This window comes from Notolepis coatsorum (genome assembly GCF_963971535.1).
Source record: "Notolepis coatsorum genome assembly, chromosome: 6".
NCBI lineage: Eukaryota > Metazoa > Chordata > Actinopteri > Aulopiformes > Paralepididae > Notolepis > Notolepis coatsorum.
Window position 1 is genome coordinate 88,338,435 of NC_140170.1, and position 26,894 is coordinate 88,365,328.

The 26,894-nt window shown below is 42.4% G+C and overlaps 2 protein-coding genes across 2 annotated transcripts in view; both read right to left on the reverse strand.

Moving 5' to 3' along the window:
* mov10a (Mov10 RNA helicase a) overlaps positions 1–14,886 on the reverse strand; it is a 47,275-nt gene extending 32,389 nt beyond the window's left edge. The window contains exons 1-9 of the mRNA XM_084315675.1: positions 14,653–14,886; positions 14,437–14,542; positions 12,588–12,751; positions 7,212–7,453; positions 6,393–6,639; positions 5,863–6,003; positions 3,641–3,803; positions 3,306–3,457; positions 2,749–2,919 (exon numbers count right to left, since the gene is read on the reverse strand). Of these exons, the coding sequence (XP_084171801.1) occupies positions 2,749–2,919; positions 3,306–3,457; positions 3,641–3,803; positions 5,863–6,003; positions 6,393–6,639; positions 7,212–7,453; positions 12,588–12,751; positions 14,437–14,542; positions 14,653–14,774 (1,508 nt within the window). The 5' untranslated portion in view covers positions 14,775–14,886. The remainder of the gene's footprint in view (positions 1–2,748; positions 2,920–3,305; positions 3,458–3,640; positions 3,804–5,862; positions 6,004–6,392; positions 6,640–7,211; positions 7,454–12,587; positions 12,752–14,436; positions 14,543–14,652) is intronic.
* A 3,510-nt stretch (positions 14,887–18,396) lies between these two features.
* Positions 18,397–26,672, reverse strand: LOC311230394 (F-actin-capping protein subunit alpha-2-like). The gene is made up of 10 exons (XM_084316661.1): positions 26,588–26,672; positions 24,656–24,719; positions 24,507–24,558; positions 24,341–24,404; positions 23,953–24,159; positions 23,764–23,843; positions 23,531–23,609; positions 23,298–23,369; positions 19,965–20,027; positions 18,397–19,815 (listed from the first exon to the last, which is right to left on the reverse strand). The coding sequence occupies exons 1-10, from the start codon at positions 26,624–26,626 to the stop codon at positions 19,675–19,677; spliced, it is 861 nt and encodes a 286-aa protein (XP_084172787.1). The 5' UTR covers positions 26,627–26,672; the 3' UTR covers positions 18,397–19,674.
* Between the last annotated feature and the right edge of the window lie 222 nt (positions 26,673–26,894).

The window sequence follows — 26,894 nt, forward strand, 5'->3', positions numbered from 1 at the left end:
CGTCTACTCTAAGCCATCCTAGGTTGTCAAAGTGGGCAGGGGTGAGGTGGGTTCTAGGAGTCAGGTCAAGCAGTAGTCTGACCAGTTTTTTTTTAGATGTTTGTAATTTAGTTTTTAGCGCCTTTGAGGTGCTTTGGTACCATGAGGTGCAAGCATAGTCGTAGTACCCTTGAATGAGTGCTCCTGCCAGAGTCTTCAGGGTATTCTTGTTTACCAGAGAGGAGATCCGGTACAAGAATCGAGTTCGTTGGTTGACTTTTTTTTTATTACATTGGATGCCATTTTGTCACAGGAAAGATTAGCCTCTAGGATGGAACCTAGGTAGGTAATTTCATCTTTCCTTGTGACAATATTGTCACCCACTGTAACTGTTCTTAACACTTTCCGTGCCGGGGGGAGGAGCTAAAAATAGAGCTTGAATGCCGACGCTCTATTCAATGAGAGAGCGATCAATGACTTGTTTGCAGTCAATTCCATTCCAATTCCTGATCGCCATTCCAAATATCGATCGCGTTTATTGATCCAACGCTGGGTGGTCGAAACACATAATCCACGCTCCTCTGAGGGTCGGCGATGACTGCAGTAGGCTCGGATTACATGCCTGACAAGTAAAATGTGGAATCCGGACTTTCTTTTCCCCATGCGTTTTCATTCAGTCCAATCCAAAGGATGCATTACCATCCGGGTGACGATAGGGGGCGGTATTTTCCCAATTCGAGCTCAGAGAGAGTTCGAGTGGTAACGTGAGGCTAGATTGATTTGGAAATCGCTAATAAAAAAAATAACGATTAAAAACGAGTTTTCTTGTCACCTGGCACTCAACGGTGGCATGAAATAACGGCATAACTCATGGCTGGCGCTCAAAGTGTTAAGGGACACAGTATTCTTATTAAGGACAGTCTGGCCTGTTCATAAGGGACACAGTATTCTTATTAAGGACAGTCTGGCCTGTTCATAAGGGACACATTAACTCATTGAGCACCAAAAACGAGATATCTCGTTTCTGAAAGCCAACGCTTGAGCGCCAAACACGAGATATCTCGTTTTTCCCCCCCGTGGCCTCTGATTAACTTAGAATTTAAATGACGATCGAATCCCTATAGGTGGCAGTATCGCCTACCTTTTGAACTGGGCTAGTTTACTGTGGGTGGCGGTTTGCTCACTCACTGCTGGCCAGATTAGTCGCCACCGGAGTTGAGAGCACTCCAGAGCAATGGCGATCACAAACTATTGGAGATTATGAAGAAGACAAAACGATCACACTTATGGATGATAACGTGCGTGTTCCCCAGACTACATTGGACTCAGCACTTCTGGTAAATCATAAAAATACTATAGTCAAACGGGCCGAGGACTCTGAGGTAACCTATTCTGCTCCGTGGTATAGTCGGGCCCAAGCACTCCGAGGCACAACTGATCTGATCCTGTTCTGATCCAAGACACTTGGAGCAAGAGTGGAGTACCTGCTGACAAAGGAAACGTCTATTTTACCTAACCTAATCATAAAACATGCTTTTGTAATGATAGCAGCGTCGTATGTTGATGATAGCAGATCATAACCCCCCCCCCCCCTTGTGAAGAAACGTAATGGTCGTGTTTACCTTTGACCTGGAAATAATATAGGTTTCAGGCAAGCAACCCGCACGATTTGCGCACAAAACACTATATCTCACGATCCAGAAAACCAGCCTGGATTATTGTGAAACGGGGCGATTTTTTGCGTGGGATAGCGCACAAACAAAGGCATGTAGAATTTTTTTTCCCCTGTTGGATTATAAATAGTGCCTGTCAAATGAGCCATACTAATGTCTCCATAGCTATCATATAGAATATACGATGGGTCCGCAAACATCGTGAAAATTGTCAATAACGCCGGCACCAGGGATTAAAGATAGAAAAACAGTGTGGCAGTCAATGAGTTAAGGACAGTCTGACCTGTTTATAAGGGACAGAGTATTCTTATTAAGGACAGTCTGGCCTGTTCATAAGGGACACAGTATTCTTATTAAAGGACAGTCTGACCTGTTTATAAGGGACACAGTATTCTTATTAAGGACAGTCTGGCCTGTTCATAAGGGATACAGTATTCTTATTTAAGGACAGTCTGGCCTGTTCATAAGGGACACAGTATTCTTATTAAGGACAGTCTGGCCTGTTCATAAGGGACACAGTATTCTTATTAAAGGACAGTCTGGCCTGTTCATAAGGGACACAGTATTCTTATTAAAGGACAGTCTGGCCTGTTCATAAGGGACACAGTATTCTTATTAAGGACAGTCTGGCCTGTTCATAAGGGACACAGTATTCTTATTAAGGACAGTCTGGCCTGTTCATAAGGGACACAGTATTCTTATTAAAGGAATGAAAGGACAGTCTGGCCTGTTCATAAGGGACACAGTATTCTTATTAAGGACAGTCTGGCCTGTTCATAAGGGATACAGTATTCTAATTTCTTATTAAGGACAGTTTGGCCTGTTCATAAGGGACACAGTATTCTTATTACGGACAGTCTGGCCTGTTCTTATTAAGGTGTCACAGGTGTCTCCTACGGACTATACAGATTATATTTATTTGATATTACCATTATCAACATTATGTACATTATGTATATAATACTGCAGTGTGGTTTTGTGTGTACGTTTGGACTGTATAAAAGTGTGTGTGGGTGTATGTTTATATCATATACCATTACTGTATACACTATGTCTGCACTATGCATGTGTGTGTGTGCATGTGGAGGCGCCGGACCTGAACTTGGATAGGGGGACATTGGTGACAGCTGAGCCCGAGGGAAACAGCACCTCCTCCAGCCACTGTCCGTCTACCAGGTCCACCGCCCGGTGCTGCAGCTTCAGGGGGAAGCGGTTGATTGTAAACTCCACGTCAAACTTCGTGTTAGTGATAAAGCTCTGCACCAACCTGAGAGAGAGAGAGAGAGAGAGAGAGAGAGAGAGAGAAAGTAGGGGAGAACTCTTTACCTTCTAAAAGATGTGCGTATCAAGCAGCCAAGACATGCTTCATGATGAAGAAGAAACACTCAAGGGAGATGCACCTGTGCTTGCCCTTACAAAAAAGGTACAATAGTTTGATGGTAGTTCCAGTTTTACCATGATACCGGCCATTGTATAAATAGTTTACCATGGTAAAGGTCATGTATCGCCATGCTACCACTTTTGCACTAAAATGATACCATGGTATAATCCAATTCAAACGATACCACTGGTAAATGATATCATACATTTTTGTAACAGTGATGCTCATACGATTAACTAAATGCATGGTGAGGTGTTCAAGCTCTCTCTTACCTCTTTGAGAAGCCCAGCTTCACACTGTCTAACTCTACCCTGTGAACGTAGCCTGTATACACAGTAATGGGTTGGACCTTGTCTTCAGATTTGGACACCTTCAGACAATCTCCTCTTAGGACAGACGGCCTGTTCTCAGCAACACCAGGGACCTGTTGGACAGCATCATCATTGGTCCACTTTGTGCACAGGGCTCATCCCCCGGGCTCTTTAAAGGCCCAGAATCAGCCGTCACTGGCTCACACGAGATACCTGGTTCTGGTGTCTAGTAGTTACATACTGTATACATGTGGTAAGTAGGTTGTTCAAGGTGTGCTAGTGCAAGACATCCTTACTCTAAGGATGAGTAATTTTCTATTGCTTCGGTCTTGAGTCATGGTTTGGACGTGGAGGTCGTATTTCCTGATGTCCACCTCCATCTGGATCTCCTCTAGGTGGAGCAGGAGGTGGAAGCGGCGGGCGTAGTTCTTCATTTGCAGAGGATGGTTGAGGAGGCCTCTGGAAAAGCGTAGACACAATGGGCCTCATGCATGAAGCGATATAAGAACAGATTTCGTTCTTAACTAGCATTTCCTCTTACTTTGTTCTTACCTGGGATTCAGCAAAGTTTTCTTATTGTTGCTTTTTTCTCAGGTAAGAACAAATTACAAGAGAGCACTCTTACTGAAATAAGAAATTCTTACCAAAAAAAAAGAAAAAAAAACCTACCATTGGACAATTGCTCCCAAATACGACTTTAAAATCCCAGAACTTGTCAAAAATAATAATAATTATTATTATTATAACTTATTGCGTGTGTTATGCTTCTGAAATCGATTATATATTGCTGTTAGAACAGTTAGATGCTCTGGCAGCCCAGGCCGTACGCATAGAACACATATCTTCTAGATCTATTTGCAGAGCCAGATGAGTGGCTGCTTAACCGTTTCAGATTGAGATGTATGGAATACATCAACTCAGACACAACACATGCCACGGCCCGCAGTCGTTCAGTATTGACAAAGCCTACATTGCTGGAACGATTCATTTCACACATATACAATACGTATAAGTCTTAGCATCACGGAGAATATTCCATTATTGAAAAGCCGCTGATCAGAATTGTCACCAGTCTGCCCCACTTCTCTGCGCCTCCGGGAGTAACAGCAAAGTTAGGTCTTACCTGGAGCAGTTTTGTGTTCAGTGTCCCCCTGTACACTCTATCTCATGTCTCTGGAAAGTAATCCACTCGCAATCTGACATTGGTCGCACACACACACACATGCACTGAGTCGTGAGTGTGTGTGTGTGTGTGCAACCAATGTCAGATTGCGAGTGGATTACTTTCCAGAGACATGAGATAGAGCGTACAGGGGGACACTGAACACAAAACTACTCCAGGTAAGACCTAACTTTGCTGTTACTCCCGGAGGCGCAGAGAAGTGGGGCAGACTGGTGACAATTCTGATCAGCGGTTTTTCAATAATGGAATATTCTCCGCGATGCAACAAAACGCACGTCTGGCATACCTCTGGCAACACCGCAAATCAAAGGCAATCGATCCCGCCCAGAAATATTTGATTCCCTGTTTATATAATATAATTTGTGGAACCAAATAAAGTATTCAAATGTGTGTGTGTGTCGTGTGTGTGTGTGCTCGGACATGCGCTAAGGCTGCCTCGCTAAGCTGTTTATTTATTTATTTATTTATTTATTATTTATTTATTTATTTATTTATTTATTTATTTATATGTATTTATTTCTGGAGCATTAAATGCATTTATCCTCTCTGGTTGGATGGTGTATTGTACTTGTGCTGTATAATAACAATACATTTGAATCTAATCTCATTTTGAGATCAGTCGCAATTTGCAAACCGCTTCTTGTTGAATGGATCAGCATGCAATACCAGAAACTCTCAAGCTGTTTTGCATACACCTCACCTGCCTTATAAGGAGCATGCGGGCGTGACTCTATGCAAATGCAGTGAGCGCAAACGCGCATTTGAGTTTAAGAATGAGTGGGATGCATGATGCAACCGACCTGGGTAAGAACAGATTTGGACGTTAAGAACGGCTTGATGAATGTGGCGGTGGCTTTTCTTATTGTTCTCTTAACAGACAGGTAAGCAAGAATATAAGACAAATAATAAGAGTATTGTTGAATGAGGCCCAGTTTTAGATAAGGGAAGAATAGGCCAATGCTTTTCTATTGCCATCAATATCTATCATTAAAACATTAACAACCAATAGACTGTACAAAAAACAAATCCATCAAGTCTTTTAGGCACAATTTCATCAAACTGAAAAATACATTCTTTGGTTACCGGGAAAGAAAATATATAATGGACAGAGGCATTTGATGGAACCATTACAACCCATGAGGATGAAGTCAATACAAATAAAAAAATGTAAAATGTTTTGTTGAACTTGAAATACTGACACATTTTCTTTTCTTTTGGTTCTTCAATGAGGCGGATAGTTGACTTGGACAGGCAGGTCGGACATAGCCAAGCAGTAACTAAAAGAGGTGGGAGTTTCAGAAATGTTGCAGACGGTGAATTAGGTCATTCTCTCACCTCACTGATGCAAGGTTCTCTCTGGCTGTGCGTGACAGGGACTCTGACTCCTTCAGCCTCCGCCTCGCCAGGTCCTTCAGGTAGCCAGGGTATTTGTAGTCTCCCAATGTCATTGTCATTTTTAGACGTTGGACCACATTGCTGTACAGGTGGAAACGAGGGGACATCTCATGATGATTAACATAAATAATCAATATCAAATAATACAAAAAAAACATCACAAATTATATTCTTGGAACCACATGTGTATGAATCTGAGAGACGTGAGGGAGTCATGATGCCTCATAACTCGCTTCAACCAATTCCCTGGAGAATTCTCTCTCCAAGCCAGTAGTTGGGGGAACTTTATGAAAAGAAATCCTGGAATGATTTTATTTTATTTTATTTAACCTTTATTTATCCAGGCAAGCAATTAAGAACAAATGCTTATATGATTCCGGAACTAGAGCTAGTTAGGGATGTGTGCTGCATGCGTGTGCTGTACAGTATATTAGCGTCTTTTAAAATCCAGCCCCGCTGATCCATCTCACCTTTCTGGGCGTTCTCCCTCCTCTATCACAGTGTTGACAGGCTTGTATGTGACCACCTGATAAGGCTTGTATGGAGCCACGGGCCCCAGCTCCACAGCCAGCTGGGTCTTAGCCACGGCTTCCATCTCCCTCACGATGCAGAAGGGCTTGGATCCCGGAGCGTCCGGGCAGAACTCAAAGTACATGGTGGCGGGGAAGTAGCCGTAGTGGTTCAGCCTATACTCGACCACCACGTCATAGCCTTCTCCTGTGGAGGACGATATAAGATAACCCATTTATTGATCCCCTTGGGGAAATTCAGGCATCATAGCAGCATGGGGGAGGGGAGGTACAGGTACATGGTAATAGTAGAAGACATAATACAGGTAATACAATTATAGCACAGTAGAAAAGTTAAAATAGGCAGTGTAAACAATATAAATTAACTCTGAGTATACGCATATGAGCAAGTAGGCAGTGTAATCAATGTGCAGATGAGGGTCTGTATGCCCTATCAGTTATATTATGTATTACAATAAATATGGCTACAATAGACTAGAATCTAAATATCTACTATCCAGGGTATAACAAGGGATACTTACAACCTTTTCAATTGTACTGCCACTACAGTATAATAAACAAGCGGATAACAATTTCAGTAGAAAGCTATCCGACTGCAAGCTAGCCTAGCTTAGCACAAGTTCAAGTTCTTTATTTGTCAAATACACAACAATACAAAATTAATGGAAGCTGGTATCCATCTTATTGTCTGACTCTGGAGGAGACGGTAAGCTCCTTTCCCATAATGTTGGCGTGTTCCTTTAACTTTGGTACTCTCACCAGGACAGAGCAACAGTGGACAGGCTCGAGTCACTCTCCTCTCGTCCACCAGGGAGAAACAGCGCATCCTGTGCAGGGCTGTGTAATACGTGAAGTGAACAGAGTTCGTCCCGTTGTTCAGGATGTGGAACTTGACGACAAACAGCTCCCGCAGCCGCTCCACTCTGAACTGAACCTTGCCGTCGCTCACCTCAGGGTCGGAGGTGACCTCAACGCCTCCCTTGTCAGCAGTCAACTCTTCCCTGCAAGAGAGGGTGGCGAGATCAAGCAACAAAATCAACCAAATAAAGTCTAAACTGTCACATGGCAGACTCCTAAACTGTCCCGCTCACTTTCTCTGCTACATTTCATGCTTCTACTACTGTTGTATCGCAGAGGTAAGGCCGATCCGATTATAGACGTTTATTATGAGGTCACAGGAGAGAGAGAGAACACACAAAGCACCGTTCAGCGTGACGACATTTTGTCTCACTGGAGTAGAAGCAGGATTGTTATCCAACCTGAGTCAGCAAGTGACCTCGGCACAAGATTGGAGAGAGCGGGAAAACAGGTAAATACCGCTCATCACTAGCTAATATCAAGAGGCCGCACTCAGGTCTAAGAAAAGACTGACCCGTCCTGCCCTGAGGCCACTTACAGCTCTTAGTTAGAGATCCTAAGGCTCATATTACCTACCTGGGTTCCATCCTAGAGGCAAATCTTTCCTGTGACAAAATGGCATCCAATGTAATAAAAAAAGTCAACCAACGAACACGATTCTTGTACCGGATCTCCTCACTGGTAAACAAGAATACCCTGAAGACTCTAGCAGGAGCACTCATTCAAGGGTACTACGACTATGCTTGCACCTCATGGTACCAAAGCACCTCAAAGGCGCTAAAAACAAAATTACAAACATCTCAAAACAAACTGGTCAGACTACTGCTTGACCTTACTCCTAGAACCCACCTCACCCCTGCCCACTTTGACAACCTAGGATGGCTTAGAGTAGACGACAGAGTACAGCAACTTGCAATGGGCCTGGTCTACAAGATACACTACACGACCAAGGTACCCATGTACATGACAAAATACTTCCCAAAGGTCAGTGAATACCACGATCACAACACCAGAGGGAGCTCCACAAATCATGTTAAACCCAGATTCGGCTCAAACAAGGGACTAAACACGTTTCGCAATTATGCCACATCAATGTGGAACGCCCTACCCAAAGCTGTAAAGGAATGTGAATCACTACCCACTTTCAAAAACACTCTCAAAAAACACCTAAGGGAGACTGCAACTCGAAACTGGCCCCTGTAAATGTCCGAACACAACCCCCTCCAATGTACAGTAAATTACCAAGTATGGTCTTGTCAATAATCCAATGTACAGTGTTGTTTGTACAGTTGTACAGTGTCACCCACCCACCCCTCCTACCCAACCCAATTGAGCTGTGCTGTACTGTACCCATTCTGCAATCTGTTAATAAAGTTTTCATTCATTCATTCATTCATAGTTGGTACCCATAATTATCAGTAACATGAGCATGTTCAAATCGATCAAAGAGGGATATCAGATAAGTGTTTAACGCCTTAAGGCTGATCGGTACCGGGCCGAGATTTATTAAGTAATTGTTGCGTTTCTTTTTCAAATGTAGCCAAGAGTAAAGACCCTAACCCTATCAAAACAGCAGTCAAAGTGTATATTTGCAACACTACGTTTGTTTACCAATGATTTTAAGCGTTATTAGCTAAATATGAGCTTATACAAATCTCTACGCATTGCATCGGAAACTGGATGATTTAGACGTGAGGAAATTACGCCGTCATGAAATCGTTGTAGTCCTAAAACCCAGGGCTTTCGATGGACGTCGAAATTTCATAAAACTACCCAGCTTAAGGGCGGCTACGTGGCGTAGTGGGCAAGGCGCTCGCCACGAATGACGGAGACGCTGGGCTTGCCTGTTCGAGCCCAGCGCTCCACATTGCTTTCAGTTTAGCTGGTCGTTCATACTAATACACATTGGCCGTATTAGGGGGTGGGAAACTGATGGGTGGGGATCGGGCGTTGTGGACAGCGACTCCTACAGGTCGGTTGGTGCGCCTGCGCAGTAGAATCAGGAAGTGTCGGGGGCAGCGTGAGCCTCCCACGCGTTACTCCTCGCCACTGAGAGATCGAGCTGCGCAGGTGAAAAGATGCGACTGCTGTTACCTCAAGTACCGGAGGGGACTTGTGCTATGTATGACTTAGTCCACATTGCAGCCGGCTTGTGGGAGGCAAGAAACAGCGTTCGTGACAGGGGAGGGTTGAATTGGATGATACGAAATTGGGATGGGAGAAAATATAGAAAATGGGAGAAAAAGTAGATAAAAAAAAAAAAAAAAAAAACTACCCAGCTTACACCAGCTGCTGTCAAAGCTGTAGCCAGCTGACGTGAAGAAAAATATTGACGTGGTTTTCGTGATTATATCTCACGGGTCGAACAAACCTGAATGTTATTGCCATAAAATACAACATATATTGTTTCTTTACCTTTCTGTGAATGTCTAGAAAAAAAGCGTGTCGCAATCCGGTAAAAAATGGTGGAGCTATGGACATTATACAAAAGTAACTGTACTTACAGTAGATTTCATTCACAATCTTTCCTGTGACAAAATGGCATCCAATGTAATAAAAAAAGTCAACCAACGAACACGATTCTTGTACCGGATCTCCTCACTGGTAAACAAGAATACCCTGAAGACTCTAGCAGGAGCACTCATTCAAGGGTACTACGACTATGCTTGCACCTCATGGTACCAAAGCACCTCAAAGGCGCTAAAAACAAAATTACAAACATCTCAAAACAAACTGGTCAGACTACTGCTTGACCTTACTCCTAGAACCCACCTCACCCCTGCCCACTTTGACAACCTAGGATGGCTTAGAGTAGACGACAGAGTACAGCAACTTGCAATGGGCCTGGTCTACAAGATACACTACACGACCAAGGTACCCATGTACATGACAAAATACTTCCCAAAGGTCAGTGAATACCACGATCACAACACCAGAGGGAGCTCCACAAATCATGTTAAACCCAGATTCGGCTCAAACAAGGGACTAAACACGTTTCGCAATTATGCCACATCAATGTGGAACGCCCTACCCAAAGCTGTAAAGGAATGTGAATCACTACCCACTTTCAAAAACACTCTCAAAAAACACCTAAGGGAGACTGCAACTCGAAACTGGCCCCTGTAAATGTCCGAACACAACCCCCTCCAATGTACAGTAAATTACCAAGTATGGTCTTGTCAATAATCCAATGTACAGTGTTGTTTGTACAGTTGTACAGTGTCACCCACCCACCCCTCCTACCCAACCCCCCCCCCCCCCCCCCACCACCACTCCTACCCACCCCCCCCCCCCCCCCCCCCCCCACCCACCCAACCACCTCCAATGTACAGTCCCCCCCCACCCCCACCTACCCAATCCAATGTACAGTTTCTACGCCTAATGTATATACTCTTTTCTTTCTGGACTCTTTTTGTATCACAAACAGTACTGTAATTGCAAATCTGGTATGTCATAAATGTATAGATGTAGCAGTACTGTCTATCTGTATGTCATGTATGTCATATATGTTACGATGAATTGAAAATGGGGGACCCTGATGTAAACAAGACGAAAGTCTTTCTCTGGTCTGCATCCCCTTAACAATTGTATGTATTGAGCTGTGCTGTACTGTACCCATTCTGCAATCTGTTAATAAAGTTTTCATTCATTCATTCATTCATAGTTGGTACCCATAATTATCAGTAACATGAGCATGTTCAAATCGATCAAAGAGGGATATCAGATAAGTGTTTAACGCCTTAAGGCTGATCGGTACCGGGCCGAGATTTATTAAGTAATTGTTGCGTTTCTTTTTCAAATGTAGCCAAGAGTAAAGACCCTAACCCTATCAAAACAGCAGTCAAAGTGTATATTTGCAACACTACGTTTGTTTACCAATGATTTTAAGCGTTATTAGCTAAATATGAGCTTATACAAATCTCTACGCATTGCATCGGAAACTGGATGATTTAGACGTGAGGAAATTACGCCGTCATGAAATCGTTGTAGTCCTAAAACCCAGGGCTTTCGATGGACGTCGAAATTTCATAAAACTACCCAGCTTAAGGGCGGCTACGTGGCGTAGTGGGCAAGGCTTATATGTGGACCAAACCCTAAAATATTGCTTTTTTTTACTGCATTGAAATGTTATTTATCTGTTCCCTTATTTGCTAAACTTAATACAACTTGTAAATGAGTTAATTCTTGTTATTTGTCCGACAGTATTGTGACAATCCCCTCTGTGCACGAACCCTTACATATGGTAATTAAACATTAAAACACCTGCGGCTTATAGTCCAGTGCGGCTTATATAGGTACCGGTATGTACACATCATTCAATTTAGCTGCTGCGGTTTATAGTCAGGTGCGGCTTATAGTGCGAAAAGTACAGTATATATATTTTTTTTACATAAACAACATACACAAATCTAAACTATTTTAATGTTGCTGTGGGACAAAGTGAGACTAGCCTCCAATCAAATGCCATGTATGTAGATATTATAATTACTATGTTTATATAGTGGATCATACAAATACAATAGATGTTTTGGAACTTTTGATATGTATTGCCCCTCAACAGGCCACAACTGGGCAACATTAAATTATGCTTGTTAAGCACTATACCAAAAATAAATAACAAATATATACTGATTGATTGAACATTTTAATTAACAGATTGCAGAATGGGTACAATACAGTATGGCTCAATACACACAATTGTTAAGGGGATGCAGATCAGAGAAAGACTTCCGTCTTGTTTACATCAGGGTCCCCCATTTTCAATTCATGACATTTATGACATACACAACATACAGATATAAGAATCTAATCGAATCATCTAAACTAATCTAATCATGACATTTAAGACATGCATGACATACAGATATATATCTCTGTGTACCAGACTGTGCTATTAAACCAGGAAGTGCAGCACTATGTTGAGCCTGTCAGCAGTAGCCTCCACTACTGTATAGTGCCCTGCTCTGCAACACAAGAGTGAACAAAAAACGCTCATGGACCCGCGGTCTCACGCTGACTGCTCGCTTGTGTTGTTGCGTTGGATTCGTTTTGGATTATTTGGGCTCAAAACGTACACTACACGGACCCGCGGTCTCACGCTGACTGAGTCGCTCGTGTTGTGGCTGTCAGACTCTGGAGGCACCCGCCCACCTCTACCTCTGATTGGCTTATCATGACATTTTACTCAACCTCAGCCAATCGTCAGCATGTTTGTGCTTGTCTCGCGCACTGCCCACTAAACAAGGAAAAACTGACTATATACTCAACAAACCTCACCTGTTCTTCTCGAGTCTGTGAAGGATTTCTTTGGCCAGCCTTTTCTTTGCAGTCAACACAGGGGTAGAGGAGAGAGAAGAGTGAGACGGGCTGAAGGAAGGCGTGGAACTCTCCTGTTGACTTGCGCTTGGCCTCCTCCATTGGTTACAGTAGTACACTCGAACCTACGACAATAAACATCATTTTGTTCATAATTTTACCAACAAACTGGTTAGACTACTACTTGACCTTACTCCTAGAACCCACCTCACCCCTGCCCACTTTGACTACCTAGGATGGCTTAGAGTAGACGACAGAGTACAGCAACTTGCAATGGGCCTGGTCTACAAGATACACTATACGACTAAGGTACCCATGTGTGACGGATCATATTGGTCTGCGTTGTGTTTGATGTTAAATGTAATGTCCCGAGGGGGAGTCGAACAGGGGGCGACGACACAGGCCGCTGCACTAAGAAGTGAATTCACTCCTAACTACCGTACCTATGCGTCTGTTAACCCTGTTATGGGGAAGTGAGTTTAATTTACCAGCCCGCACTGCCACAGTCACTCGTCAACACACCTGTTTCCGTGACTGTGGACATACCCACGGGCTTCCCCGTTACACTCACCTCCCTAAACTCACGCCCCTCAGGACATCCGGGTCACTGGGCACCACTGTGACGGATCATATTGGTCTGTGTTGTGTTTGATGTTAAATGTAATGTCCCGAGGGGGAGTCGAACAGGGGGCTCCCGCGTCTGCGGGCGACGACACAGGCCGCTGCACTAAGAAGTGAATTCACTCCTAACTACCGTACCTATGCGTCTGTTAACCCTGTTATGGGGAAGTGAGTTTAATTTACCAGCCCGCACTGCCACAGTCACTCGTCAACACACCTGTTTCCGTGACTGTGGACATACCCACGGGCTTCCCTGTTACACTTGTACATGTCAAAATACTTCCCAAAGGTCAGTGAATACCATGACCACAACACCAGAGGAAGCTCAACAAATAATGTTAAACCCAGATTCGGCTCAAACAAGGGACTAAACACGTTTCGCAATTATGCCACATCAATGTGGAACGCCCTACCCAAAGCTGTAAAGGAATGTGAATCCCTACCCACTTTCAAAACCGCTCTAAAAGAGCACCTACTGGGGGCTGCAATTCGAAACTGGCCAGCGTAAATGTCCAAACCCCCCCCACCCCCTCCTAATGTACAGTCTCCTCCCCACCGTATGTATGTTTCTCTCCCACCCACCCCCTCCTCCTAATGTACAGTCACCTCCCCACCTTATGTATATATATATTTCTCTCCCACCCACCCCCTCCTCCTAATGTACAGTCTCCTCCCCATCATATCTGTCAGGATCTATGGGTAACAGTACTGTATATTTGCATATCATATATGTCACAAATGTAACAGTACTAGATACCTGTATGTCCCTATGCCATAAATGTCATGATGTCATGTATGTTGTGTATGTCCTCATAAATGTCACTATGAATTGAAAATGGGGGACCCTGATGTAAACAAGACAAACGTATTTCGCTGGTCTGCATCCCCTTAACAATTTTATGTATTGAGCCGTACTGTATTGTACCCATTCTGCAATCTGTAAAATAAAGTTTTTCATTCATTCATTCATCACACAGCGGAGCTACTTTACACGGTACAGGTGACCGCTGTTTCGTTTTGTCATAACATATAGCCTATGTAAGGCACAAACTACTCATACCATACACAGTAATTGAATGATCCGCACCAATGGACAATGTTCTGACTGATTTATCTACAGACCTCAGCAGACAACGGTTTGTTTTAGGATCATAAGTTGTGACAGAGCAACAGTGCGTGATCATCTTACCTGCGGTTTCACATTGATGTATAATTGCCCCTGTTTTATGTAGGCCTTTTTGCATTTCAGCAGGGCATGGATAACTTTGGTAAAGCTGGGGTCTTTTATTCCTTCTCTGGAAAAAGGAAATAGTGATAAACAATAACAATCCAAACTAGGGATATGGCTATTGTGATTAGGTCAGCGAGGTTATAGAACAATCTGTGTGCCATGTCTGCAGCCTACCTGCTTTTAAATTCAGAGTTGTAAATGTCGCGAAGTTCTTTTTGATTCGTGTTGGTTATTCTGTCTCCCAGGAATTCTATGAAGTCCAGTCCAGATTCAAGACAGTCCATAAGCGATGGCATGTTTTGCGACTGGAGGTTATCGGCTTCCGATATTGACGATCAGTTGTATAATTACTGAATTGAAAAAGCTGTTTTGGTCGTAGTCAAAGACTACCTGTCAACCATCGCGTTTTTCCCGGGATTGTACTGTATTTCAACCTTCCTTCCCGCCGTCATCCCGTTAAAATATTTTCCCGTTTTTCTTTAATTATTTTTTTAAATTTTTACAAAATGGCTGCAATTCCCCTCCAGGACGACAGGTGGCAGCAGTGTAGATTAGAACGTTAGCACAGGAAGTCAGACCGAAAGACGGTTGCGACCCGAAGAAGAAGAACAGCGACCGGATAAAGGAGTGGTTTAGCGCGAAATGTATTACGATCTAAAACTACCTACAAAAAGGCAGAGCTTCTTCTTCTTCTAAGTGACCGGCAATGTGGGGTTGTTCCCGGAGAGCTCACTCTCGGCCGTGGTTTCTCAGTGTATAAATGTATGGTGCTCTCCCTCAACATGCGCATAGGGTGAGACAACACCATTCTTTAGTCCAAATAATACCCTACTTTATACTATATTATTGTCATTCGTTTAATGTAAAGTCAGTCTTACATTGGCACTGCTTTAACGTTGCATTTACCCATAATCCATTGCTGTATTAGACCCATGTGCCAGTATAAAATTCAATTACGTGCCCCCCTTCCCACGGTGTATATAGAAAGAGACAATAAACACAAAAGTAACATGGGACACAATATACAACACACGGGACTATGTACAATATAAACTGCCTACAATTAAATTAATTAATGAATTAAATAAGTGGTAAAAGAGAACTTAGTGTAAATATTCTTTAATTAATTTCAAGTTATAATAATACTATTGTATTCAACAAATTAATTATGATACACCACAATGTGCCCTTTCTATCTATTCTAAATCTATGGCCTCACATTCCACGGCTGCGCAGTGCAGATCATAATAATACGAGGGGGAGGAGACTACATTGGGAGGAGGCGGGGCGATTGAATTGATTGATTGAAAACTTTATTAACAGATTGCAGAATGGGTACAGTACAGTACAGCTCAATACATACAATTGTTAAGGGGATGCAGACCAGAGAAAGACTTTCGTCTTGTTTACATCAGGGTCCCCCATTTTCAATTCATCGTAACATATATGACATACATGACATACAGATAGACAGTACTGCTACATCTATACATTTATGACATACCAGATTTGCAATTACAGTACTGTTTGTGATACAAAAAGAGTCCAGAAAAAAAGAGTATATACATTTGACGTAGAAACTGTACATTGGATTGGGTAGGTGGGGGTGGGGGGGACTGTACATTGGAGGTGGTTGGGGGGGGGGGGGGGTTGGGTAGGAGGGGTGGGGGACACTGTACAACTGTACAAACAAAACTGTACATTGGATTATTGACAAGACCATACTTGGTAATTTACTGTACATTGGAGGGGGTTGTGTTCGGACATTTACAGGGGCCAGTTTCGAGTTGCAGTCTCCCTTAGGTGTTTTTTGAGAGTGTTTTTGAAAGTGGGTAGTGATTCACATTCCTTTACAGCTTTGGGTAGGGCGTTCCACATTGATGTGGCATAATTGCGAAACGTGTTTAGTCCCTTGTTTGAGCCGAATCTGGGTTTAACATGATTTGTGGAGCTCCCTCTGGTGTTGTGATCGTGGTATTCACTGACCTTTGGGAAGTATTTTGACATGTACAAGGGTACCTTGGTCGTGTAGTGTATCTTGTAGACCAGGCCCATTGCAAGTTGCTGTACTCTGTCGTCTACTCTAAGCCATCCTAGGTTGTCAAAGTGGGCAGGGGTGAGGTGGGTTCTAGGAGTAAGGTCAAGCAGTAGTCTGACCAGTTTGTTTTGAGATGTTTGTAATTTTGTTTTTAGCGCCTTTGAGGTGCTTTGGTACCATGAGGTGCAAGCATAGTCGTAGTACCCTTGAATGAGTGCTCCTGCTAGAGTCTTCAGGGTATTCTTGTTTACCAGTGAGGAGATCCGGTACAAGAATCGAGTTCGTTGGTTGACTTTTTTTATTACATTGGATGCCATTTTGTCACAGGAAAGATTTGCCTCTAGGATGGAACCCAGGTAGGTAATATCTTCTTTCCTTGTGACAATATTGTCACCCACTGTAACTGAGAAGCCGTCGGTCTTGCTGAGTTTGTTATTTGAACCGAAGAGAATGGACTCTGTTTTGCCCATGTGTAATGATAGTTTGTTATCAGCGAGCCATATGCAGATTTTGCCTAGTTCTGAGCTGAGGGTTTTTTCAACCTGTAACTTGTTCTTGTCAGAGACCAGCAGGGCTGAGTCGTCCGCAAACAGGAACAAGTTGCAGTCACAAGCTGACGACATGTCATTTGCATAAATTAGGAACAGTAGCGGACCTAGTATGCTTCCTTGTGGAACACCACAGCTTACTGTGAGGGGGGGGGGGGGGGGGATAGGGTACCGTTTACCTCCACCATCTGCTCTCTCCCCTCCAGGTAGGATTGCATCCAGCTCACTGATAGACTATCAAAACCAATTGCTTTTAGCTTGTCAATCAGAATGGTGTGATTGACAGTGTCGAAGGCCTTTTGTAGGTCCAGCATGACCATGCCGCAGTATTTGCCCGCGTCCACCTCTTGTTTGATGTGGTCGTTTAAATAGAGAAGGCATGTGTCAGTGGAGTGGGATGTTCTGAAGCCAGATTGGAATTCGTAGATTAGATTTTTTTCCGCAAGGTATTTTTCCGACCTGTTCGTATACAATTTTTTCCATGACTTTCGAGATGGAGGTAAGGATAGAAACAGGGCGGTAGTTGCCTGGGTCTAATTTACTGCCTTTTTTGTGCAGAGGGGTCACTCTCGCAATTTTGAAGTCCTTGGGGACGTGTCCCTGTTTTATGGAGAGGTTTATTATGTGTGTGATGACTGGGGTGATGGCGGCTGCTGAGTCTCTGAGGAATTTGGAGGGGATGTTGTCATGGCCAGTGGCCTTGTTGGGTTGGAGGGCGCTCAGTTTTTTGAGTACCTCATCTGTTGTTACCATTTCCAGTTTGAAGTCGTCTTTGTATATCCAAATATCCAGTTTTGAAGCATAGTGGGTCGATGGATTTATAAAGAGACAAATTTTGGCCACGAATATGAAGATCCTACCTTGCAGCTTCGCGCAAATCATGTGCAGCAGCAACGCTCCTCAGCGGCACTAGGACGTGTCTACTATAAATATTCCGAAAGTGGGAGAAAAAAGTTTCAAAACAGTAAAAAAAAATTGCCGATTATTTCCACTAAGACAAATTGATGTTTGATTTTAAAAGCATAGTGCATGATTACATGACCTTCTCATCTTATACATTTCACGCAGGCCCTCTCAAATGTGTCTTTATCGATACCCCCTGAGCTATTTGCGTGACATAATCCTTGAAGTTGACAGCAGTGCAACACTGGCACGCGTTTGTGTAACGTTATTTTGTTTATGTCGCCATTGAATTCATGTCAAACACTGATTTAACATATACAATTTAAAATGTATATTTAATAAATAAAATGATCATGTAGCCAGTCATTCAAAATTGTGTGTAAACACAATAAATGCACAGTGCACACAAAGAACAATGGCACAAGTGTATTGAGTGTATTGTTCATTGACAGTTGTTTATGCACATGGTTGGGACACAAGAAATGTATAACCATTACAGTTGAAATATACAAATGCAAAATGTTGATATGCATCCCTATGTGTGCTTTATTATGAAGTCATTCACAATCAACTTTTCAAATTATTTCCCTTAAGTTGGTCTGCATGGTACAGCCGATTTCCATTTTTACAGAAACCCCCCATTAAGTAAATATGCCGGCAAAGCAGAACACATTTGCAAACCATATCTATGCTGCTGCCACCCAACAAAATACACATTTGGCACCTAGGCTCTTTTAAAACTGATGTCATTATGAGAGGTACAACACAAATTCAATGATCACAATAGTTTAATGATAATATTTGGTGCAACTTTTTATTCCTTTTTTGAATAATAAATGTCTGTACTTACATTTTGTATAAAAAAATATAGCAAAAGCTAAAAGGCAAAGACAGTGGGCTGGGAAATGCCTATACTTTTTAAGTCCAGGGTTTGCGAAGGGAAGGGCATATTGACTCGCATTAATAACTGAAATCTCTCTCTTGACAGCAGAAACAAAATAACCAAAACTCCTTAAATGGAAAAGCAATGTAGGATGTCGTCAGTGAGCAGGACCGAACCTTCCGCTGCTTCACAGAACACTGCAGCCAGAGAGACACAGAACTGGATGTCTCAGTGCTAGAAGCTATATCAGTTAGTGCCATTAAGTCTCTCTCAAGTCAGAGATTTCAGATTGCATATTTGCCCATTGTTGTACAAGATCAGTTGAGAAAATGGAAGCGCTTGAAGGATGAGGGTTGACTATTAATGTCACATGGAGGGTCCAAAATCGTTGCTACATGACAGGCATGGGGGACGTGTACAATTTCAAGCATTGAGGGGTCAGAACCTTCTGTGTTGGTGTGTGTGTATATAAAGTGTGTGAGTGTCTGTGAGAACGTGTATGGCAGGGAATGACCCAAACTTTCACAGTGTCACTCAAGGCATTATTTGTTCAAAATAATATGTTTGCAAATGAGCTATAGCTAAACCATTCAAAGTCCTCTTTTATTTTATTAATTTTTTAATGAAGGCATCGCCTCTTAGCGTTCAACTGAAGCGGTCATTCCCTGGAAAAACCAAAAACAATGCCTTTTCTTTAGAAAGAGATAACAGACATATAATATCACACGTCTTTTACACAGCCATCGGCTTAGTTACGCCGCCGTTTTCGGCATCGCCCTCTCAGTTTGTCTTTTGCACAAAGGAACACTGACAGACACGGCCCTCTAAGCATTTTGCATCTCCTTGCCAATCTTGTAGCTGAGGATCTTGTTCCAGTCGATCTTGGTGCGGGTCACCGGGAGCTGTCTGCGCAGGGCTTTGAACGTGGTGTCGGACATGGTCTGATAGTTCTCACTGATGGCCGTCTGGGAAAGTGAAAAGAGAGGACACATTTCAGAGACTGTCCTCACGCCACACTGTGACTTGTTCAGTTCCTCCTGATCAGGAGGCATCATCTCTTCTGAAACTCATACGAAACAGAGGTACAATGGAAACGAATGCAGACGGCAAATACCTGGTAATCGTTTTCTGCATCTTCGATCATTTTCACAAACTCCTTTGCAGTTTGACTCTCGTTCTGACAAAACAAAAAGGTACATTTTAAAACACGATCCATTTGGGCAAAATACAAACATAATGCTGCTTATATATGTAACATGTTCAAAACCCTTGATCAACTGCATTGATTTGTCCATCGAATTACTTTAGCAAGTAGCGTTCCACTTTGTGTTTGCACCATTTCTCTGCACCATCAAAAGCACTAGACCCTTTAAAGAAAGGAATGCCACCCATTTTAAGAATTCACATATGTTCTTGCTGTGCCCCAGGACAGTCAGTATTTGTGAACATGAGCCACTCTCTTAAAGCTACAAACCGGAGAGAGAACACTCCAGAACTCTCCATAGACAATGCATGGGACTCTGACTTTGTGAGGCCATAACATTTTATGTGAGCTCTTACACCCAAACAAGGTTTTAATGGCAGGACTTTAATGGCACCTGCCAAGACATCATGTGGGTCATGTGAGGAGTCCACAATGCAATGGGCACAGAGCATTGTTCTTCCACGGTCAGAGGCAGCTGGCTGTAATGTGGATGCCCTCTAGCCATTACCATTCAGTCTTTGGCAACACTAACGTCAGTACTGCACCGCCAACCAAACCAGTGTTAGTGCAGGTAGCTAGCAACATCCCGGCTATGTGGGAGTCCTTACATCACCATTTTATTTTTTGATGTGCGATTTATACAACAATGCTCGAATATTGTGTGGTGTGGTCCATGCTCAAACTACCAGAGGGCAAAGGTATGGTTTTTAGTAAGACAGGTGGGTAATGACTAGAAGGCATCCACATTACTGGCTGCCTCTGATCCATGGAAGAACAATGGGTCTCATTCCCGAACGAATTTACGACCAAAAGTTTCGTCTTAGCCAGATTTCGGCCCATTTAAGACATATTAGGGCTGGGAGCGCGAGTCCCCAAATTTTCCTGAGATCAGATTTGATTGTGGCTGAGAGCAGATTTAAGAGTGCTGAGGAGCAGTCTTATGATTGATTGAGTAATTGAACATTTTATTAACTTGACAGACTGTGTTCTCATAGTGATTCCTTCATGTCAACGCTACAGGCCTCCTTGGAATTAATTACTTAATCATAATTAAAATAAATATGACAATATTTGTACAATAAGAAATTACGCATTTGATGTCGGAAAAATTAATTATATGGATTCATCTGATCACAGGGCAGCTGCTTAACCATATCTGAACCAGCTATTTTGGACAAATGTATAATTACTTTAATTACTCAGATATTCAAACACAATTATGCAATTATTGTGAAATGATTGAAAATAATAATTATTTAATGCCTTCTGTGGAATTTGTATTTCTTATTTGTTACACATCTGTTTTAATGATTAATTATATACATTTGAAATAATGCAGGTCAACATGCAATGTATCTCATTGATTGGTATACAATGGGACAGACCTTTGTTTGATTGAAAACTGTATTAACAGATTGCAGAATGGGTACAGTACAGTACAGCTCAATTACATAAGGGGATGATGCAGACCAGAGAAAGACTTTCGTCTTGTTTACACCAGGGTCCCCCATTTTCAATTCATCATAACATATATGACACACGACACAGATAGACAGTACTGCTACATCTATACATTTATGACATACCAGATTTGCAAATACAGTACTGTTTGTGATACAAAAAGAGTCCAGAAAAGAGAGTACATTTGACGTAGAAACTGTTGGAGGTTGGGTAGGAGGGGTGGGTGGGGGATAGACTTACACTGTACAAGCAAAACTGTACATTGGAATATTGACAAAACCATACTTGGTAATTTACTGTACATTGGAGGGGGTTGATATAGCTATAAACCTGCATTCCTTCGAATATATCATTAATCAATTAAACTTATATTGAAATACACTATATAGCCTATACACCAACACTGAAATGACAGTGGATAAATAAATAAGAACTAAAGCTAATCGGTGGAAATAGACTGCATTAATATTACTGCATTAATATTCCATAACAAGTCTTGTGTGCGCCTACGAATGAACAGTATAGGCTTAATTATGGAATAATAAACCATACTGCGTTCATTCATTACGCCCGCCGTAGGCTATATATATTATATTTCATTCATATACAGTGTGCGCGCGCTGCGGCAGGTGTACCACGAGCTGTATATGATGCCAATACATTAATCTAGTTTTGATGGCTCGCAAGACTCGCAAAGCACTTCCGCCATTCCATTTTCACACAGCTGCGTCACTAGTTGCCTTATAAGGAGCTCTGGAGGCGTTGTTTTGTATGCAAATGACCTGAACGGGAATGCGCTTTTGAGTTTAAGACAGAATGCCATTCTCCAAGCAGATATCACATCATATAATTTGTGCGACCGTTTCAGCCACTTAAGACATATTACCAGCTTGTTGGGGACTCAGAGTGAACTTATCATTGATTCTGTCTCAGTGGTTCCAAGATAAGTCTTCCAGAATAACTATTTGAAAGATTTTCGGGAATGAGACCCAATGCTCTGTGGTCCGTGTTGCATTATAGTCATATGACATCACAGCGGCTTTATGAAAGTCTTGCCATTCTGGCTCAGAACAGAATATGAATATTAATATGTCATTTGGGTGTAAGAGCTCCCACAAAACAGTCCATGGTCTCAGTCATTCATTATCTATGGAGCAGCCCCAGATATTACATTCCAGTTGCATCACCGATTGGAGGGTTCCCTCTCCGATTTCTAGCTTTAGGAAGAGAGTTGTGTGTGAACGGTCCGGGGGTACAGGAGGAACGTGTGTTGTTCATATGTTCTCCCCTTCATATCGCTATGGCTGTGATCAGATTGGACGCCTTTTTCTTGTGCTCAAACGCGAGGCGCGGCGGTGTACATGGAGAATTGAAAGTGCACAGCGTACACAGGGTTCAAGAAGCAATACCACTGAATACCGTTGCTACCTCAGCTAACGTTACATAAGTTACATACATTACTACCGATGGCTAACTAACGGTGGCAACTATGGATACGTTTTCATTTTCAACATCAACAGCTGTCGATTTCTCTTCAAATACCTCAGATTTGTAATCCCTCCCCTCGATTGATTTGATTGGTCCATCAACAAGTAGGTGACATTGATGTCGGTGAGCTCTGTGGCTAAAGTTGAACTTTCTCAACTGAGAGCACCCGAAAAACCAAAAGCATTGCTTCAAAAACATGCGTGCCTGTCATGACAAAACCATAGAAAAAGGCGCGTTCAAAAAGGAGTCCAATGTGATCACAGCCTAAGGGTTTGATTAAAAAAGGGCACTTACAGACACTGTCAGGGCTTCTTGAACATCTTTATGGCTGACCAGCTGAACATTCCCATCCTCATAGTAATGGACCTGCAGGGTGGGGAGAAACACACATCATAAGAAAAATCAAGAGGTTGTTATCATAGTCTTATTAGAACTGATTCTGAAACAGTTGAACCAACGTTGTGTCATACACCATACACGCCATTTAATATGTTACACAACTGCTGCTTCGGATCAGATTAAACTACCTGTATTTTCAGCACTCCAACCACTTGAGCTGTAGACTGGGAGATGCTAAACTTCCATTCAGACCTGCAGCGACCATTCCTGTGAACAGAAAGCATAACGGTACCTCACTCTATCACCTCACTCCAAATCTTATCTCGTCAATTAGCTGGCTCAATAATATGTCATAAACACTAGGCCAGACAAAACATAACTGTCCTGTGTGTCAGATTGATTGACAAGATAACCAACTTACCAGAAGTTTTTGGGTTGAAATTGATGGCCCTCAACACAAGCAATTATGGTCTGCTGTCCATCAATCGTCTTCCCATAAACCTGGGATAAATCATAAATCATTAACCAATGATAAACCGTTGTCTCATCAGAGGGTGGTTTATTCTCAACATCAATAATAGCCACGGTGCTGAGGAAGGAGTGGTCGTACCGTGCAAACTCCGGTAGGGTAGTGCTCCTTGACGTAGGCCCTCAGGGCATCGTCGCAGGCATCTCTCCATGGTCGGAGAGCTGCCTCGGTCTCATGGGGCTGGGGATCGCTGGCCTCCTTCCTCAGGTGGTCAAACTTGAAGGACACCTTGTTGTGTGGATCAAAGAAGCGGCCATTGCCCAGGTCTCCGTGCTCTGTGATCAGGACCTACGGGGGAGATCAAGGGAGGGGGATGGACAGGAAGAGACTCTCGATCATGATGGATGTTGGATTTCTGTGACTGCAGCTTACAGTGTGAAGACGGTGGAATATTAACTGCTAAATTCCAATAAACCGGCTAAAACAATAAAGGAAAGTAGCAAAATGAAGTTTTTAAGAGGAGACTGACCTGATCTTCGTACCCATCGATTTTGGCAAGGCTGAACTGATCCATGTTGTACTGGGCAAAGGCACTATATTGAAAGGAGAGAGGGGGAGAATAGCATGCACATAGTTTGTACACACATCTGCATTCTTATTTTTAGTAAATAAAACACAATGGAACTACAACTCACTGTGCCGCGCCCTCTCTGAGAAGATTGTCATTGTTGAGCAGTAGTCGTACATCTGAAACCAAGACGGCACAATAAGCACTATCTCTTATAGCCAAGTCACCAAAAGTAAGAGAAACAAAAAGAGTGCTTTAATCCCAAAGTGGACTCACCATTGAAGACTTCATTAAACTCTCCAGGTGGCGCATGGATGACAAAATTAGCAGCGATGCGGATCTGAAAATAAGTCAAATGTTTCAAATGTTACCCCTCTGTACGAATAAATCACCTAACCAGCTGCCGTATCCAACCTATAAACACTTTTGGGATGAGCTTTTTTTTACACGTTTTATTTACATGTTCGAAATAAAGATTTCAAATCAAATAAAAAAAATTTAAAGGCTTGATTACTGTTACTCTTTTTTTACTCTGTATTGTATATTGACTGAACACTTTTTGTTTACGTACTTGACTTTTTCTATTTTATACTTTCATATATTTTTATCTAGCACAATCCCAGGAGCTCATACAGAAAAAAGCATTTCATGGAAAAGTATTCTGTGTTTTACTATGACAACTAATAAACAAACTTGAACTTGATTATGCCTTTGACAAACAAACAAACAAACAAACAAACAAACAGCCGCTAGAGTGAAGCAGAGAGCAGTCAGCTAACTTTCATCTTGGCTGCAGGCTTGTGAGCTCTATTTTGGCCACTCCTTAGATGGCAGGCAGGATCGTTGCCCAAAGGCTTTTCTTAGCTGCCTGTATGCATGTGTAAGCATGTGGTGTCAAAGCTTAAAGACCGGCTAAATGAGGAGGGAGGAGGATGGAGGGGGGGTTGTCAGTTAAGTTACCTCGCTACGATACCTATACAGTGGCAAGTCGTCATCCTGGCTTCTACCGTGGAGTTATTATAGGAAAAGCCATTTAGATGTAAACAACAAGCTATATTGCGCATGGATAGGTACCTCATTGAAGTACAGCTTAAGTTAGACTTTGCCAGTCCTTGCATAGGTTCTACAGTATCATTGTGGTCATTGCTGGCACATGCTTGTTTAGCTGTTCCAGTCTATCTATTAATTCAGTATGCCATCTAGTCTAGATTCACTGTGCCCTTTAGCAATCCATGTGTTCCAATCTATGACACTGCCATTTTTCAAGACGTGTACACAACTAGGCTGAATAGCAATCAACTTGCCCCGGATCATTCCCTGGTTCAGGGTAATATGCTCAATTATTACCCAGCATTACCCTACACCCCTTTGTACAGGCTGGTAAAATTGCTGAAACGTTTAAATGGGTGTTTCACTATTCTCATTATTATAGGAAGTTACTCATCCCACAACAGTATGGGAAATATATGCACCTGGCTACACCATTGGTGCAGCAAACAACAATTTAGAGCTCAGGAATGCAAAAGCATAGTTTCACAACATGTAGCTACATGTAGGCAGCGAGCCCACTGTTAACCCACAACACACATGAGGGTGGGTATGTGGTCCTACGTCTTATATGTAAGAGGACCAAGTCAAAACACTGGTTGATATACTAGATTGTTAAAATCTAACTAAAAAAAACGACTGGCCATAGATATTCATCAAGATAGTTTTAACCAGGCAGTATGTCTTGTGAGAATGTCAATTATCTTTTGCATAGGAGCTCATATGGGTGTGGAAACTGTAGTGCTGTCGGTGTCATAATGCAGGAAGTAGCTTGACTTCCTATGATTTAGCTTAATAATCCAAAGACTATCAATTCGTGATCACACAAATAATGTACTATGACTTCATCTGCATTCGTAGCTATCTAACATTGTTCTCAAGTCAGCTGGGCCTTTACCAGTGCAGATATTTATGCACCGCAAGTAACTTAGCTTACAACTCAGCTGTCAAGTATTCTCTGCCTGCTGTTTAGCTTAGCCAGATAGGTTGTGTTAGCTAGCTTAGCTAACTCAGTTGATAGACAAGACAACACAGACAGTAGAGCATTTTAGCTGTTCGTGGTATCTGGTGCAGTTTACGAATAGCACTGCGATATAACGTTAATGACATGTGAAAAGCAGCACAATAATATTGGAATTTGAACTGGTGGTAATGAAATACCTTATCTTCATCGGTGAGCTGCTCCTCGAAATCTGCCATCTTGGCTCATTGAACTGCTAACAAAGCAGCCGTCCGTGTTGCCAGGTTCGTTTCACTTTTGACAGCACATGGGAGTTTCAGAACAAGTTGCTTTAGGTGGGCTCATTTCATTTGTATTTGGATTGTGAATCCATTCAATTAATTTGGTTGTTTACTTTGAATGATTGAAGGCACAAATTGCAATTAGCACTTGATTACCTAGCTAATTAACTGCAGTACTGACAGACAAAAATGCTATGCTAGTTGTTTAACATTTAAGCACATAGAC